Source organism: Rhinopithecus bieti, unplaced genomic scaffold (assembly GCF_001698545.2).
Source record: "Rhinopithecus bieti isolate Rb0 unplaced genomic scaffold, ASM169854v2 scaffold_7884, whole genome shotgun sequence".
Classification (NCBI taxonomy): domain Eukaryota; kingdom Metazoa; phylum Chordata; class Mammalia; order Primates; family Cercopithecidae; genus Rhinopithecus; species Rhinopithecus bieti.
The window spans coordinates 6610147-6629128 of NW_016806331.1; the positions used below are offsets into that span (position 1 = coordinate 6610147).

At 44.7% G+C, this 18982-nt stretch overlaps 1 protein-coding gene across 10 annotated transcripts; it reads right to left on the reverse strand.

Moving 5' to 3' along the window:
- Positions 1-483: 483 nt before the first annotated feature.
- On the reverse strand, positions 484-18125 carry ZNF202 (zinc finger protein 202). Of its 10 annotated transcripts, none has more exons than XM_017875645.1 (9): positions 17991-18116; positions 16858-16977; positions 16561-16676; positions 6609-7107; positions 5739-5949; positions 5266-5354; positions 4279-4408; positions 3625-3744; positions 484-3140 (listed from the first exon to the last, which is right to left on the reverse strand). In XM_017875645.1, the coding sequence occupies exons 4-9, from the start codon at positions 7008-7010 to the stop codon at positions 2146-2148; spliced, it is 1947 nt and encodes a 648-aa protein (XP_017731134.1). In that variant the 5' UTR covers positions 7011-7107; positions 16561-16676; positions 16858-16977; positions 17991-18116; the 3' UTR covers positions 484-2145. The 10 variants fall into 10 exon arrangements, with proteins under 10 accessions (XP_017731134.1, XP_017731129.1, XP_017731136.1 ...); XM_017875640.1 differs by having other exon boundaries at positions 5700-5949; XM_017875647.1 differs by having other exon boundaries at positions 6613-7107; positions 17991-18107.
- Positions 18126-18982: the final 857 nt, after the last annotated feature.

An 18982-nucleotide genomic window follows, 5' to 3' on the forward strand; every position in this document is an offset into this window, starting at 1 on the left:
AGCTCAGCAATACGGCTATTTGACATTCCAACAAACTGGATCAGGCTCTCAAGCTTGCCCTCATGTAGAACTCTGACAGATTTTCATTTATTGGAATGCAGATAAAAAAGAAAATTAAAAAGTCAATTTGTTCTGTCACTGCCAGAATTTTATCAATCTTTATAAATGGTTAAGTATGAGCTAGGAGAAATTATCTTTTGTGGCTGTGACATTTCACCCAGGACAAGCTGTGCTTAGGCTTAGATATATAGTTTAGAAATGCCTGCATATTAGGACAGTATCTTCTGCAAACTCCAGGCTTGGTTCTTAACTCAGAGTGCATATATTTCACCGGAGTCTGCTAATCATCCCAAGCCTTCCTTTCCTCATAGAAAAATACTCTGTACTCCCAGATTTGAGTATGAATCACCCTCAGAAGTATCAGGACACTGAAGCCCTGGAAAAAGGAACAGGTAAGATGGGAAGTCCCAGAAACCAGGGAACTTGGCTGCAAGTGTTACCTTTATTTATTTCATATATATATTTCCAGAAGGACAACGGCTGACTGGTATTAAAACCAAACCAGTCCATCAGAATCATTGACCAATATGAGAATTTCCCTGTTGGGCCATTAGGGTTGGAGTCTTATTAATCCTCCCCTATTCCTCTGGCCCATAATGCATTATGAGATAGAGGAGAAGAAACCAGGCACAGAAGACTCTCCCTCTCATGCTTTAACCCCATACCCTGTGCTCCACTTAAGGAGGACGTCTCCCCAGTTCTTGCCACTCCCACAATCAGAGCAAGTGAGGTTCACAATTATTTAGCCTCATCTCCAAGGAACCTTTAACTGCAACAGAGATCCTTGGGCCATTATGAGATGCTACTTTTTAGTTCTTAGTTATAGGAACATAAAATCACATTAAGAAAAAGCAAACAACACAAATACATGAAAACCATTTACTCCTGGTGAATTCCTCGGGGTCCCAGGTTCAACACTTTCCGTGATGTCAGAGTACTCAGTCAGGGATGATGGGAACAGGGTGTCAGGAGAATAGTCTTGATGGTCTTGCCAGCAACAGCTTTTTCTTACTTTCCACAATTTGGTCTTAGCCGTTTTCCAGTTGTCTTCATGTAAATAAAGTGGCCCATGGCAATCATGATTCTGTAATTGTTACAGTGCCTTTGTAACTTGACACTGTTCCCAAATACCCTTACTCACACCGCCCCTGTGATGCGGGTGTGAAGGGGTTGGTGGGCTTGTGCATATGAGGCAATGTGAATGATTTCATTATGACCGAATACGCTTTACTCAATAAGTACTCAAACGCTACCACCTCACTTGCAGTAGAAGTGCTAGGGACGAAACTAAGAGACTGGCTGAATAATGGGAAGGTTAAATGCATGAGTATTTTAATAGAAAAAAATATTAAAAACAAAACCAGAACTCGTATGGAAACAGGCTTCTGACTAGGCCCTCCTTTCTAGCAGTTTGGCACCTGGTAACAAAATTTGACACTGGGGGAGGGAGCAGCTTGACAAGGTCCACGTGAAGCAGCCTTGAGATTTTTTGCCCACTTCCATTTCTCCTCAGCATCAAAGGAAAGTGCATGGTAAGAAGTGAATCAGACAGCGAGGGATCTATACAGTTATCCTGTGAATGTGTGGCAAAGCCATCAGGACGCAAATCTCCTGTCTTGAGTTCAGAGCTGTGTGCTTTAAGATTTGACCCCACTAAAGACAGAATCCTTCAGGCTGGTCCCTTCTCAAACCTAAGGGGCTGTCCTTGGCCACTTTCAACCTGAAGCTGCTGAGCAGTCTTTATGATATGTAACAGCCTATTTTTTGGATGATACAGTAACCACAACCTCTTAAGTCTCTTAATTCTCCTACTTTATACCCATGAGGTAGAGGCAGGCACACTCCAGTGAAGGAGAAGCCTCAATTCAGGTTGTACTTTGGATGAAACATCCCCTCAAGGTGTAGAAGAAGACAGAGAGGTTCTGCCCAGGCTTGTATTTAGTTGCAGGAAGAGGTGATGTCAGATCTGGGCAGGTCAGGGAGACTCCCTCGAAAAGGTCTTCCCAGGCAGACAAGAGGGCTTTCCCTATTCCTCACCTCCCTTAGGTGAGGGCTGAAAGCAGATCTCCTCACATGGGGACCTAGCTAGGAGGTCTTTTCTGAGTGAGTCCTCTGATGTCTAATTAAGTGATAGCCTCTGCTGAAGCTTTTCCCACAGGTAGGGCATGTGAATGGTTTCTCCCCAGTGTGTGTTCTCTGATGCCTGACAAGGTGGTCCCTGCGACTGAAGCTTTTCCCACATTCGTTGCATCGGCAGGGCCTCACTGAGGCATGTCCTCTCAAGTGCTTGGCGAACGCTGCGCTGTGGGTGAAGCAGCGCCCGCACTCGCTGCAGAGGTAGAGCTCTTCGGCAGCGTGCGTCTTCCGGTGCGCCAGGTACCGCCTGTGTTCACTGAAGTCCTCGCCACACTCTCCACACAAGTAGGGTTTGCCTCCCAGGTGGATTCTTTGGTGTGTTGTTAACACAGATTTCTGGCTGAAGCTTTTGCCACAAATAGTACAAAAGAAGGGTTTTTCTCCTGTATGTGTCCTCTGATGCCTGACAAGGTCTGAAGTCCAGCGGAAGTGCTTTCCACAATCATCACATCTATAGGGCTTCTCCACAGATGGAGTTCTCTCAGCCTGGGTCAAAGGGGAGGTCTCTTCCAAATTCTTCCGGTTTAGGGGGTATTTATAAGGCGTGTTCATCTTATGAACCTTTTGGTGCCTGGCAAGATGTGAGCTTCGTGTGTAACTTTTTCCACACTCCATACATTTATAGGGTTTCTCTCCCGTGTGAGTCCTCAGGTGTCTAACAAGATGGGAGTTACAAGTGAAGCTCTTTCCACACACAGAACAGTCATGATGCCTCCCTAACAGGGGCTGGATGGGCGTAGTTTCCCGAAGGTTCACAAAACTATTCACTTGAGAAATATTTGTACCAAATCGTCTTTCATTAAGTCCACCTGGATTGTCCTCAAAGACTATTTCCCAATCTGGAGTCTGGTGAATTTCTGGTTCTCCCAAAATAGGCCTGTGTATATCCTCCAAACTCAGATCTTCCGGCTCCGGACACTCTTCCTCATCTTTACTCCTATCTCCTGTAGAAAGGGTGAGAGGAAAAAAGGGGTCATTGTAGTGGCAACAATGCCTTCTACACAACGGGGACATTTTTAAAAAGGGGTTTCAGACAGCAAGACTCAATGGAATGCCTGGCCTGTGCCAAGCACTTTCTCATATTGTTATGCTATCAGCAAACCTTGGTATGCAGAAATATAATCTTCATTTTGTAAATGCAGAGACTGAGAATTGAGGGTTTAAGGGAATTGTACAGTAAATGGTATATCTGCAATTCCAAAAGTTAGCATTTTTCTTTCACCCTTTTGTATTACATTGCTATCAGACAAATGATGGGAGGAGAAAAGAGGAGGGAAATGACAGAAGAAATGGCTGTCAGAAGGAGAAAGCAGTACTGGCTGACATGTTAGAAGAACTGATGAGAGCGGGGCCCTACAGAGAGAGAGAAGCACTGCCTCGAGGAACTGCCGGCTCAGGGTGGGTAAGACCCTTTTTGTCAATCCTCACCTGTGTAGGTAAAACTCAGGATTTCTGGCTCTTGAGTCTCTTGAGGCTCTTGGATATCTGGGACCCAAGGCTCTTCCTCTCTAACCTGGGAGATCTCATCAGGTCTGGGGATTGGAAATGCTGCTCAAGAGAGGGAAAATAGGATATCACGATTGGCTCAACAATTCCCTGTGTTAAGAGTGGACCTTTTCTATTTGGTGGGTTGTGGAGCAAATACATAGCTAGCTCAGGTCATGAAATCTTTCATCCCTCTAGTTTGTGTACTTTTAACCAAGGACTGCATATCTCTTGTCTTTCTTGTGGTTTTCACCTGCAACTCAATAATTACACCGTTGTACACCTTATCCTCTTTTTCCATACTCAAGAAAGATTATCTCCAACTCTTGTTTTAACACTCATGTGCTTACTTCAAATATTTCTGCACTAAAGCTGTAATATTACAAGTCTGTTTCCCTATTAGAGGTTTCCATTTCCAAACATTTATCTTTTACTTGAAAGGACACCATATTTTGCACCTAATCCCTCCATTTTATTGGTGGGGAGGGCATAAGAGAAGTTCACTGCATACAATCTAAGGTCTAAGATCCCCCAAAATTTCCAGCAGGAAAAAGATCTCTGGGCTTAGAATACTCTAGAATACTTGAAATTCCTTACACAGAGAGACTACAATTCCACAATCTTCTTCCAAGACATATTCTCCATAGAACTCTTTCTGTGTTGGGTCCAGATCACTCCACTGGTCCTGGGAAAAGCATACGGCCACATCCTTGAACGTTACCAGTCCCTGAAACCACATAAGGATTTCATCAAAATGTGACGCTACAGGTAGCCTCGCATTTTGTACCTGTTGAAAGTCACCCAATAGGAAGACTCCATCTAGGAGATGAAAGGAGCTCAAGTGGCGGGCTACTTAAACTCATTCTCAGGGGAGCTATGTGTCCCCTAGCGTCCTGCACTGGCCCTGCCCCCTCCAACTCCATCACTTTCCCTGAGGACCAGCTTATGATCTTCTTCTTTAAGGTACTGTTTAAAATTTAGGAAAGGTCTTAAAAATCATCATCCCTACTTGACACTTTAACGCTACACACATTTCTGCAAAATTTATCTTTTCTAGTAAACTTTCCCGAACGACTCTAATCACTTTCAATAGTTTCTATACTCTATAGCCAAAACAAGACTTTTTTCCTCAGTTAGATTACAATCTAAAACCATACATGAATTCTATTTCTTTTTCTCCAGCCACACGGCTTAGCTTCAGGGCTTTGACCATGGTGAATACTTCCTAAATGTCTCAGCAGTACAGTCTGTCATACTTACAAATGACTATCAGATTTATTCCTTAAAAAAAAACTAAAAAACCCTCATTTGACAACTTTGAAGTTGCACTGGAGTGTTACAAAATAATCTCATTTTGTCAGCTTTTCTAGTCAATGGCAAATACACAGGCGTTGGCGCCTATGGATCCAATAGAGGGTACGATAATTTATCTCATTATCTCCTCCCCTTCCAGGCATCTGCAGAACTGTGAGCTTAAAACTGGCAAGAGTGTAAATGTGCATCCTGCTTCACCTGTTTAGTATGGCTAATGCCCAGTGGTTCTTCAAACAAACTCCCTGTGGTACAGAGGTAATTAGGGCACACCTGTGATAGAGCAGTAAGAAGAGCAACCATCTCTGAGTCTCCAGAGTTCCTCTCTGCAGGAAGGTCTGGCTCCTGGGGCACTGGGACCTCTATGAAGAAAAGAAGGCAAAGGTCAGTAATATGTAGCATGCCCCAATAATGGACAAAAATCTTGGCATCCCCCACCATCTTTGGTAAGAAGGTGGCCCTATCCTTCCTATTATGGAACCAAGAAACAGGCCTAAGGGTAGCTCCCATATCCCATACCCATTACCTATAAGACATTCAGAATGCCAAGAGAACAAGCAACAACCTGCTATCTAAGCTTGGCCCTGTTTTTAGGGGACTCTAGCTGGTGGTTCTGTCTCCTCTTGACATCCTGAATTCTGTGATTTCTTTCCATGCAGTCTACCCAGCTTCCTTGGTACAGGAGAAATGTCCCCCTCCTTGCCTGCCTTCTGCCACAATTTCCCCTTTCTGCTGAGGCTTCCCACCGCTCTCCTGCAGGGACTGGAGCTCCTCTTCCTGGTGTGGACGCTGCTCTGCCGGTGCCCCCCGATCTGGGCTCTGTGTGGTTTCCTCAGGAGACTGCTGGGGGGTCGAGCTTTGCACAGGATCCTGTAGCTCACCAGGTGACTCAGGCTCCGCTCCTAAATGCACCGTCTCCTCTGACAGGACTTCCTGGCCGTGAACATGGACAGTCACCTGGGAATAATTCCAACTTCCAGTCACCATGGAGTCGGGAGGAAGTTCTTGGTTGTCATGGGAGCTTATTTTAGGAGAAGATGTCTAGAGAAAACACTCCCAGAGGGACCCAGACAAGGAGGGGAAACTCCAGTTCCAACAGAGCAGGCAAGGAGGAGCTGAAGGTTATCCTCCCCAGGACAAGGCAGGGGATGTGCAGGCCTGCAATGCTCTCTCACCACCCCAGCCTTGGCCCCGTCACCCAGGGCTCCTTCCCATCTCCACCTGTCCCACCTGTAGCTCTTCTTGCTGCCTGCTTCCCTAGCTGACCAGCCAGGAAGGGGGATCTGTGACTGGGGATCTATGAGAACCTTTGAGGAAGTCACAAAATTCTCCTCTCCAGGAACCCAAGGCTCAACATTCAAGGAAGGGAAAACCAAAGCCATGACCCTTTGGTGGCTGAGACCCCTCAGATGGTCCCTACACAGGTGTTCCAAAATCCAGAAAGTCACATTCATACACACACATCCCCCTAATCCATGGGGCTCATGGATCTATGAGCAACCCAAGGGCAGAGCCCACTAATAATTTATGGGGATCCTGCAAGCCCTCCCCCAAATCCAGCCTTCCAGCAAATAGTCCCCCTCCACATCACACAGATCAGGACTCCCCCTCCTCACCCACCGCCTTGGTCTCCTGGGTTGTTTCTGCAAACCCTCCACCAGCGTCACCGCCTCCTCGCCACTTTCTGGCCGTTGGCCCCGCACCCAGCTCTGCAGTTCTCCGGGCAGGACGGTAAGAAATTGTTCCAGCACAAGCAGCTCTAGGATCTGCTCCTTTGTCCGCCTCTCCGGTCTCAGCCACTGGTGACAAAGTTCTCGGAGTCTGATGAGAGCTTCTCTAGGGCTTGCGGCTTCCTGATAGCGGAAGCGTCGGAAGTTCTGGTGGGAAGTCTCCAGCACTGGGTCATCCCTCTGTAAGACAGACTCTGGCCCACAGGTGAAATCATCTTCCAGTTTCACCATCAGAATTCCCTCTTCTTCCCAAAGATCCTGGTCCTCTGGCTCCACGGCCGTAGCCATTTCTTGGTTTTGGGGTGGTCTCACACCATCTAGAGCTCACACTATCATTAGACCCCAGCCTCAGCCTGGACACAGCGAGGATTTTCTCCCAAGGGCCCTGGATACAGAAGTAAAGACAAACAAGAGTATAAGCATGAAACTATACACAAAGACAACAGTGTGAGTTCAATCATAATCCTCTATACAAACTTCTTCAAATGGTTAAATCCTCTTTTCCCCAACCTCCATAACCATAAATCAACACATCCAGTTGGGAGAGGACAATCCACAACTAAAGGTGTGGTCCTCTATCCCCCTTCCTAGGCAAGGTTCATACTCCACAAGAAAATACTGCATTTCCACTTCATGAATACTGCCAATTCCATCTCTTAAGACTCCAAATTGGTTCCCTCCTCTTCCTTCCTACAGACCACTTTAGTTTTACCCTTCATCATCTGCTGCCTGGACTACTGCTCTAACTTCCTGAGATCCCTGCAGTACTCAACTATGAGCAAAGTGCAACAGAATTACCTGTGGAGGTTTTGCAAAACACAGTATTACACATTTTTCAGACACTCTGATTCAGTCAATCCAGGTAACTATGTTTAGAGATGCTACATGCAGTTCGAAAGTGTATCCATGGTTGAGAAACACCAACCATGAGGGAGGTGTGTAAGGTTATGAGCGAAAGTTCTGGAATCAAGCTACCTGTGTTTGAATCCTGGCTCTATCGCTTACTAGGTATTTCCAGAGTGAGACCATAGGCAAGTTCTCATTCTCCTTATGCTGGTTTCTCTGTCTATAGAAGGGAGATAATAATGGTTTTCATCTAATAAATTTACTATAAGGATTAAATGTATTACTATCTTTGCTTAGAAGAGCGATGGCACCAGCGGTTATCTTCCTAAATTATAGTTCCAACTGTATTACTCAATATTTTAAAACAAAACCTTTTTAATGTTAGTAAAATCAGTTCCAAAATCCTGGGAATGACACGAAGCTCTTTACAATTAGCCCCCAAGCTATTTTTCAAGCTTCAGATCCTACCTTTTCCCTGTATTGCCTGGTTATCTGGTTATAAAAAATGTATTGCTGATCTTCCTACAACAGGGTGCCTTTTCAGCCCTCCATGTCTTTTTGAAGGTTGTTCCTTCTGCACAGACTACCCTCCACCCTTCCCCTTTCCACGCTACACGGTGTGTTCTTTCTTTTTAACAGGTCTTGTCTTCTTTATTCCCACGATTTACAGCTTAGGTCCCTCTCACTTCTCATCTGGATGACTGTAACTGCCTCCAAATGTGAGCTACCTGCCTCCAGATTTGTCACCTTCACATTCCCACTATGACCAGTACAAGCGCTACTGGCAAATGTGCTCATGTCCCTTTCCTATCTAAGATCCTTCCATCACTTCCCGCTGTCTTGTTAAGTGAAATACAAACTTCAAAGCATTCTACATTAGGTTGATGTTCATCTTGTTATTCTCTTCGCCCTCCTCTCCAATCCTTTCAGACATCACACATACACATATGTACATGCAAAGCACATGAGTCCCATGTTCTTTAGCTTTTGAACACGCTGTTTCTTCTGATTCTTTATCCTTGCTTAGGTTAAACTTTAAATTTTTCAAGACATAAGCTCAGGCTTCATGTCTTCTGAGATGTTTTCTTTGATCCCATTTCCCCTACTCTTGGACATGGTTAGAAATCACCTAAGTCTTCCCGTAGTGACCTGGGCACCTCTCTGTCCCAGTATCGGTCATATTACATAGCCATCGCTTATCTTTCCTGTGAAACTCTTTGAAGTCAGGAAGTATTTTCCATCAATCTCCAATACCTATAATAAAGTGCACAATAAATGCCTGTAAAATGAATAAAACTCTACTCCAAAGCTCTTCCTATTGTAACAGGAAGAACCATTGTTTCCTCCATTATGTTTTACTATCTTTTATTATTCACCATATCCTGTTAATTCCACCTTCTAAAAAATGTCTTTTGAATCCATCTCTTCTAAAAAATGTCTTTTGAATCCATCTCTTCATCTCTACTGCCATTCCCCCGGTTGAGCCATTATGACCCACTAGAAGGTATTAATAGGAACTTAAAAAAAAATTACAGTATCCTCTGCTCCTCAACAGCACTGGCTCATAACAGGCACTGATACATTGGAGACATGACTCAGTTCAACCTCTATGACTGGTTGTCTTCATCCTGTCCCCCTCCAGACCAGTGTCCACAAGCAGTTTAAGGGCTCCGTCATTTCTCAATCTTTTTTGTGCTGTACTACAATTGCCTCACATCCACATTCAAGGTTACTGATCCACTCTTAACAGCTGTGTCTCATCTGTTGTTACCCATCAAATGAGTTTATAGTCAATGACCATATTATCTTCATTCTTTCTCAAAACCCTTTTAATTCATGCTCTTATGACATTTTTTTTTCATTATCCTCAATCACTTGCAACATACTTTCATAGTCTATTTTGGATAGCTCCCTAATTCCTTGATTTTCATGTGCAATTTTTCCTCTGCTGTCTCTACCTCATGGTGATTTACTTTTTTTCTCAAGTGGCTTGTAATTTTTTATTTTATGCCCATCTTTTTGCTTTGGGAGTCCCGAGAGCCCTGGATTTAAATGTGAGGCCCTTGAATGTAATTTCATTTGTTTTTTCCTAAGTGCTAATGGTTTCAATGATCTTGGACAATTTGCTTTTTTAAGACTCTCCCTCTGTTGCCCAGGCTGGAGGGCAGTAGTACAATCATAGCTCACTACAGCCTGGAACTCCTGGCCTCAAGTGATTTTCCAACCTTGGCCTCCCAAAGCACTGTTACCACAGGCTGAGCCATGGTGCCTGGCCAAATCAGTTTTTATGTTCATTTCTCAGAGTGTTCCTGAATAACGTTTTTGTGTATTACTTAGACCGATGCCTTCAAGTAATGTTTGGCCTACCCAAGGCTCGGAGAACCTACTTCCTTGTACTTTTCCTGGGTCAGTGGGAAGATGTTCAAGGGTCCAGATTTGCAGGCTGCTCAGTTCTGTAACTTTCACACAGCGTCAGCTCCCCAAGTCCTGTCTCCCTGTTGGAGTACCAGTATTAAAAGCTCAAACCCTAGAAACCTTATTTTGGTTTGGAATCTCACTGGGCCTTAGTGAAGTCAGCTTATACTTACTCTTCTAGTGGTTATTTCTTTTTCCTTCTGGAACCTATATGCTTTCCTTTAGCTTTTGTGAGACAGAGAGAGATAGGGAGAGACAGCAGGGGCAGACAGGAACAGGATTTAATAATGGGCAGGAGGCCGATCCATATTAGCTTCACCTGCAATACTCCAAGTAGGTAAGTGGTGAACTTCCTAACGTACAAAATCTGCCAATGGCTTCCCAGTGACCTTAGGTTAAAATTTAAACTTCTTAAAATGTGATACACAAAGCCCTTCAAAACCTGGTCCCTGCTACCTCTCTTTCCTTCCATGACTGCCACTCCCATTGAAATCACTGCTCGAATTACTGTTCTTTCTTTTCTATACCCTCCCTGGGCTTTCCTGATGCTGTTCACACTGCCTGAAGTACCCTTCTCCACTCTCTTCATGTGGTTAACTCTACCCATCTTTCAGATCTCAGTTTTTCCAAGATGCCTTCCCTGGTCCTCCCAGATGATGCTTCCACAGGAACTTGTATCTCCCCCTATCACAGCATGCACATGTGTTTATTTTTTGTGTCATCAAAATTGTTCATCTGTTGAACTCACTGGACTGTAAAGCTCTGAGGGCAGGGACATGCTGTGCCCAGCTCGATGACTGGCATGCACCAGGCATTCACTTCATATCTGATGAATGCAGAGAACGCTTAATAAGGTTTTAAAAGTCTGTTTCCAGAAGGATAGATACCATGTCATATTAACCCATATTCATCCATAAGTCTAGCAAACTGTGTGCTGGATAAAGGCATACACAGGGAAAAAAACATTTATTGTTTGGATTGTGAGTAAAACAGAATTCTCTTAGTGGTTCCCAAGGTGATGGAACCACAACTCATCACAAGAAATCTTCAGGTTGCACTAGGAATAATCCAAATGCAAGTCACACAACACTGGGCATTTGAAAAAAAAAAAATCATTTTCCATTGAGGATTCAAATCAATTTTAATAAGCACAAAGTCAGACATGAAATAAATGGAACTACAATACTGATTATTTATCCAGATAAAGCTTTCCAACCCTCACCCCAACTCCTACCCCTGGAAGACGGAATTAATATCTAGGGTCTTTTGGCTTAATAAAAGGACTTCTAGTATCTTAAAAATTTGAGAACCGACGTCCAGTGAAGTAGACTTGGAATCCTCATTGTTTTCATGCAGCACTAGGTACAAGAGATTCCACAGTATGGATCCTACAACGTATGCATTGACAGAAGAGTTCCTGCTCTCTCAGAGGGCTTTGCTCTCCAAAGAAAAAAGAACATATAACAGTGCCACACCAAACTGGCCATTTAAAAACGCCCTTCAGAAATCACAAGCTGAGATTTCTGTTGCTTGTTTTGCATTTACTTTGGCAGCCTAGGAAGACGAAGGAAAACAGATCAGCAATCGAAGGAATGAAGGAAGGAGTCTTGGTGGGGTAAGAGACGGGAAATGAAGGAGATACAGCAGTGCTGTGCACAGCACCAAACTGGGTATCCAAAGATGTACATCCCAGCCCCAGATCCCCAAGAAACTGGAGCGTCCCTGAGGGTTTCGTGAAGTAACATACACAAGAGCCCTTGTAAAGGATAAAGCCCTCTGTAGATAACCAGTCTCCTAACTCAGTGATTATTTGAGATGTGAGAGCTTTATGAACCAAAATGTGTTGTGCAAATGTCAAATATTAATATTAGAGGCAGAAAACAGATGTTGCGTTTTTAGTCTATAATGAATGGGATGTGCTATGCCACAAGTATACCTTGCAATTTGTTGCCTTTGCTATTCTAATACCTTTCTTCAATTTCTGTCCTTGGAAGAGTTCCAGAGTAAGATAAAAACTATAAAGAGAATAGAGAGATTATGAAACCAGGCCAGGATTAAGTAAGAGACTTGGTTCCAGAAGACACTAAAACAATATCTGCAAAGATACAACCTAGTGTCTTGAGTGTTCCTAGGATGCACAAGATTGGAGAGGAGCCTTGAAGGTAAGACTTTCATACACTCCTCAGGCCAGCTGTCTCTGCCCCTTATCTGAAGGTATCATGTGGCAGTGAAGACCCAAGGTCAATTCTCTTACAAGAACAGAAAACCACAGGCAATGAAAGAATATCTAGTTCTCTACCTTAAAACGCTACTAGCTAGGGTGATCTTTCTGGACCCTAAATGACAAAGTCTGTAGTCATATACTGTCAACTTAAAGGAGAGACAGTGATCTTCCTATTTACTGGAAAACAATCCTCAGAAGAAAACAGTGATTAGAACTGAAATTATTATATTTAGCAGATATTTATATCCCTTCCAGTCCCCATTCTTATTTTATACCTTAATGCAGGCCTATAATTTGGGAATTTTAATATGGCTACTTGCTGGGGCTAACCAGGGCCTGTCAACAGCTCCTCTCAGTGTTCTAGAATAGAAATTGACTAATAAAAACTGTTAACCGCTCTTTTCCAATGCTGTTGCTGTTCTTTAAAACAAAAGATTAGCCCAGTACAATCCTTCTAATGGAGATATTCTTTTATTCTTAATTGTCCTATGTACAAGCGCTTATCTAAGCTTTCCACGTAACGGTTAGGGACCTTGGAGCACTGGGTTTGAATCCCTGACCTCGCTCATTAGCCTTGTAACACAATTTCCCTAAGCCTCAGTCTTATCCCCAAAAATGCGACTAATGCTACCTATCTCATGTGGTTAAGGAGTAAATGAAATAACCTATAGAAATCCTTCAGCATAGAGTCTGGCATAGGGTAGGTGCTCAATATATTTTATTCATTTTCCTTGAAGCTATTCGAAATCCTTTTGGGAAGAAGGCAAGATTTAAATGATAAACAAGCAAACAGTTCTTTACTTCATCATAATTACAAAAAAATAGATGGCATAAGGAAAATCTTGATCTGTCTATTGTTATATCAAAGAAGCCATGCTAAACCAAAAAACAATCCTTGCTTTGGAGGCACTTTATGAAGTAGGATTAAATGAAAGTGTTGGAATACAGATGAGAAGGAACTTTAAACACACACTCTCCCACCGAAGACCGTATCAGCAACGCTTCTAATTACCAATATATCAAAACCCTCTCCACTCCCTGTAACTGGCAGGACACAATCTGAGGCAAACTCAGTGTACCAAGAAGACCTATGAAAACTTAACCTAGATGGCACAGTGAATGAAAGGGAGTGAATTCCCTGGCTTTTGGCCTTCTAACACATGACCAGTATGCTTCAGACCATGTTTAAAACTGTTTTGTAAAATATTTTGCCACCTAAGTTTTTTTTTCCCCCTTCATAAAAGTGATATTTGAGTAGTGAGGGGAGAAATGGTTCAAAACTTGTTACAATAGGTACCAAAGAAAGAGAATAAGGTGGCCGGGCGCGGTGGCTCAAGCCTGTAATCCCAGCACTTTGGGAGGCCGAGACGGGCGGATCACGAGGTCAGGAGATCGAGACCATCCTGGCTAACACGGTGAAACCCCGTCTCTACTAAAGAAATACAAAAAAAAAAAACTTAGCCGGGCGATGTGGCGGGCGCCTGTAGTCCCAGCTACTTGGGAGGCTGAGGCGAGAGAATGGCGTAAACCCGGGAGGAGGAACTTGCAGTGAGCTGGGATCCGGCCACTGCACTCCAGCCTGGGAGACAGAGCAAGACTCCGTCTCAAAAAAAAAAAAAAAAACAAAACAAAACAAAAACAAGAAAGAGAATAAGGTATAGAGAAAGGGAAGACAGGAAGAAAGAAAAAGAGGTCAAGTATGTAGTAGGTGGTACAGGGAAGTCAGTGGATGCTAAGACACAAGTATCTTCTGCCTGGAAATGCTGCAGATTTTGTGGTTAGCCTCCAGATATTAGGTGGGAATAAACATGTCATTGAGAGTAAATGTAAACACAAAAATGAAAAAAAAAATTGTAACAATTCACTTTATTCTTAAAGTTTTTGATGGTTATATACGGCAGGCCTAGGAGGCAATGTTAGACAGTAGATAGCTGCCTTCAGGGGAGGGTGACCTGTGTTCTGTCCCCTGCTCTATGTTGTAAAGAGGTGTCATTTTGGACAAGTCACAGCAGCTCATGTTGAATCTTGGGTTGATTCTTTATCTAAAGGTAGAGAACTGAACCAGCTTTTTGATGTTGATGAGTTTTGAGAGGAATAAGGATATACACCATCTCTGTTGAGTATTTGGGCCATAATGTATCAGCCTAGAATGCTGAGAGAGATTTACTCAAGGGTTGAGGAGAGCGAGGGGCCAAACAAAGATTTTTAAGTTTTGAGATAGGGTTTTATTCTGTTGCTACGACTGGAGTGCAGTGGCAAGATCACAACTCACTGCAATCTCTGCCTCCCAGGTTCAGGCCATCCTCGCACCCCAGCCTCCTGAGTATCTGGGACTACAGCACATGCCACCACACCCAGCTAATTTTTAAATTTTTTGTAGAGACAGGGTCCTGCCATGTTGCCCAGGCTGGTCTCAAATACCTGGGCTCAAGTGATCTGCCGGCTTTGGCCTCCCAAAGTGTTAGGATTACAGGTGTGAGCCACTGCACTCAGTCTCAAATACAGACTTTTAGGAGGTCAGATTTATACACCTGTCCATCATGGTCATGTTGGTTAACCTCCATCATGAAGCTAGGCTTTTTAACCTTCAGGAAAACTACCCCAAAGCAGTTACTGGCCTAAATAAAGCAAGTCACGCTATATGCCTCAGTTTAAAACAGAACATCACAAATTAACCTGAAGCAGGAAAAGGAGGGGATATCAAACCTGACACCAATCCTGATGAGAGCAACTGCTCTCATTTGACAGCCAGAGTTAAACTAGATGTATGCAATTCCTACAATGAACATAGTCAATGCCAATCAGATAGTCAGAGTAACCATCATTTAATGGGAAATAACAGAGCTGACCTGAGGTGTTGCTATAGATAATTCATAACGGCAGTAAATTCAAAAGTCATTGACTACGTTTTTAGCTTTGTCATTAACACACCCTGTGTAGATATCCCCTGTTCTACGTCTAGATGACTTCCTTCTGGCTTTGCTCAAGGCTCCCTTAACATTTGAGGAGATGATAAGGGATGGGATCCCTGCCTGTTGAACCAGAGGAAGCTGAGGAGCACCAGGTTTCCACTGAAGACTAAATCATGATCCAAAGAAGGAATCCCAGAAGTCATTCTTGCCGTGGGCATGGTGGGCTGGCTTAACGTCTGTCTCCCCACTGAGAGCCCTGCCTCGAGAGCAAGGGTCTCCTTACTCATTTTTCTATTCCCAGTGCCTACCACTTTGTCAAGCCCTTGGTAGAAAAGGTGTTCAATAAATGCATGTTGAGTTTTATTAAGCTTTCTATTTTTCCTCCCCCAACTTGTACATATTACAGACGCACTGAAAATTCAGAAATCAGCAGGTGTCAGGGCTCTGGGGGAATAAACCATTCACAGGGATAGCTATAGGAATCTGGCATTAGCATTTATTCCAATCTCTTGGGGGTAATCAGGTGGCATAATCATGCCCTGCTGTACTGTGTAGCATAAGGTCAGTGGAGAAAAACATCAAGAAGGGAGGAGGACAAGGGATGGAGTTCAATACAGAAATATCTACTGAGCGTCAATTGAGTGTCCCACACAATTCAAGGTACTGGGCAGAGAAAGATTAAAAAAAGCAGCTCTGACCTTGAGGAACTTAACAGGTAGTTAAGAAATAGCAGGATTTTAGCAATACTAGGAATTCACAGCAAAAGCCCAGAATACCGGTGTAATATATACGATCAAAATGTGAGGCCCCTATCAAGAGAATTAAGAAAATCAAGGGGAAGAACTCATCAATACTTCACTTCAAAGTTGGCATATAGCATTTTTTTAGGTATGCTTTCTTAATTTTGCGAACAAAATATTCAGACCTAAGTGATTATCCACAAAAGATCGGATTACTAGTTTCCAACACAGAAGTACTCAAAGGTATTCTGAACCCCAGCCTACTGCAAGATGTATCACATTTGGCCAAAAGGTAGTTGTTCTCAAAGTGAAGAACCCAGATCTGCAGCATCAGTACCTGAGCCTTGTTAGAAGTACAAATTCTCAAGCCCCAGCACAGACCTATTACCAGAAACTCTAGGGGTGGGTCCCAGCAATATGTGTTTAACAAGCCCTTCAGGTGCTTATAGTAAGTTTGAGAACCACCACCTAGCAAATGAAGTGAATCTGGCGTGTTTAACAAGCCCTTCAGGTGCTTACGGTAAGTTTGAGAACCACCACCTAGCAAATGAAGTGAATCTGGCGTTCATGCAGAAAGCCATTGCTGGCCAAATTAAAGGGTTTGCTGGTGAGAGAACAGGAAAAGCAAGGGATCTAGAACTGTTTCACTTTTTAAATCTGTGCCAAATTTACTGGGGAAAAAATGTAAACCTTTAACTTACCTCATCTGTACAATTTGCAATGGCTGAGTCCCTCACATTGTAGTAAACCTTGTTGTACCCTTGGAATGATTGTCTACTGCAATATAGTATATACACAGAGTACAAAAAGGGTATAGCTGGAGGAGAAAGGGTGAAAGATTATGAATCCCAGGTGTCTGGTCCCAGGAGGAATAATTCCTGTCCTCTCTCCAACCCTGCCCACCCTCTTATGCTAGATAGTAACAGCAAAGAGTTATCCAAGACTGCTCCGCATTCACACGCTTCCCACCAACAAACCTCCCACGGCTATCCCACAACCTTTCTGAAGTAGCTTCCTGGATCAAGCCCCACCGGGCAGCTTGGAAGAGAAGCTGGGAGGGATGAGGGGCTCCACTAGCATTCCTTGGAACTTCTGAGTGTAGCTGCCCTGGGTGTCACCTGCAGAGCGTGGATAGAAAAAAGCAACAGTTCTAAGCTCAGTCTCTAAGTGACAGCCTGGGATGTGGCACTGCTCCCCAGGACCAAGGTTGTCTAAGAAAGGCTGGGTCTAAGAGTCTCCCTCTGCGGAGGTCAGTACAGACCCCAAGGCAGACAGGATTATCAAAGGGCCTAGATGAGAACATTCATTGTTCAGAAAAACAAAAATTAGACTGACATCTTTTTGAAGGCACGCAGCCTATCCATGGCACACAAACTAACAAACTTTTAGTCAAGGCAGTCAAGAAGTAGGTATACTCCTGCTAAAAGTAACGCTGGTGCCGAGAAGAGGTGCCAAAACTGGCTGTTAGGAGTGGCAGGAGAGGAAAGTTGCAACAGGAGACAGCAGTTACTGGCTTGAGGGGAAGCTCAGGGTCTGTCACAGTGGCAGCTGAAAAGCCACTGGCCAAATGGACGCCAAGGACTACTATCATCACAGGTGATAAGATCATGGCTGAGTGTACCTGTGTGTGCTGGGGGCTGAGAGGGGCTTAGTGGTGTAAGGAGATGCGGCTCGCCGGGGCAAGGAGCGCACTGAGACGATCTTAAGCAATATGAGGAAGGGTGAGAAAAGGCTGCGGAAAATAAAGGGGCCTAGACCACTCCTCCCTCGGTTCCGGGGGGACAGTTTGCGCGGAAGCGTTAGGAGGTACGAGGTACGGACTAACTACATTTCTGCAGGCCCCAGGAGGGGGCGGAGGGCGGTGGCTGGAAAGGAAAGGAAGCCAGGAGCGCCATCCGTGTCCCCGGAGACACTGGCTCCGGCCACCAGAAAACACAGAGACCACAACGTCTCGGCCCCCTCAGTACACCGCCGCCACCCCTTCCCCAGGACACGGCGATTTCCCCAGGCTCTGGGGGGCGGGGTCTCCGGTCCCTCCCCCTCCTCCCCGCCCTGCCCGGCTCTGCCCGATCTGGTCCGGCCCGGTCCGGCCCGGTCCAGCCCGGCCCGGCCCAGCCCACTCAGGACTCACGGCTCCGACAGCTCCAGCGGCTCCTCCCCTGCCCCGGCTTCTCTCCCACCCACTCCCGACCGAAATAGCGCCGCCGGATCCGAGCCGCGCGGGGCCTAGCGGGTCGGAACACGTGGGGCCTTTGCGTCCGGAACCGGAAGCGATCGCTCGCCCCGCCTTCTTGCCGAGCTGGAGCCTTTCTAGGCTGTGGGAGGTTTGGTCCTCTCTATGCGCCCTCCGCGGGCTGCGGCTCCGTGCTCCCCAAGGACCCAGTGCGAAGAAGCCTCGGGCCCGACAGCTTCCGTCCGCGGCCTCCAACTCCACTCTGCAGCGAATAAATTAACATCTTGGGCCTTTCATTTACACGCATACCTTCTGCAAGGGTTTTCTTTTTTCTTTTCTGTTTTTGATCTTTTGTGTGTTTGTTTTCATTTGGATACCTCTACGTGTTTTTCTTGATATTTTTTTTCTTTGCATTGTCCGCTGCAGCATGGTAGAAAAGGGCAGCGTTAGGTTTGAATACTGGCTCTTGCATTCACCAACAGCAGCAGGGCCTCGGCCGAATCACTCCATCTTTGAACCCTATTGTGCATCATAGAAATTGGGCATTATAATACCGTTTACTCTGAGGACTAAATGATACATTGCCCATGAACTGAATGGAACATTAGAAGCTCAGAAAGAGAATAGTTATGGTATCACTGTTCTTTCTTTTCCTTTGAGTGTTGCTTCTTATTTCTTTACTTTCAGGCTGTCTTCCCTGATCTCACTTGTTCGTGTTTGTCTTTTGGGGACCTTTCTGCCCATACGTGACATTTTCCTTTGCTCTTGTCACTCTTACCCTGTAAGTCACCACTCTCCACGTGCCATGTGCCACCTCGTTTTCATGGGACACGTTGCTGGGATCTGTTTACTGGGTTTGAACTAAAGGATTAGTTACTTTTGGTGAAGTGGAAGTGTATTAGCGAAACAGAGCTAATAGGTGTGAACCCAGAAGGCAGGACAACTCCAAG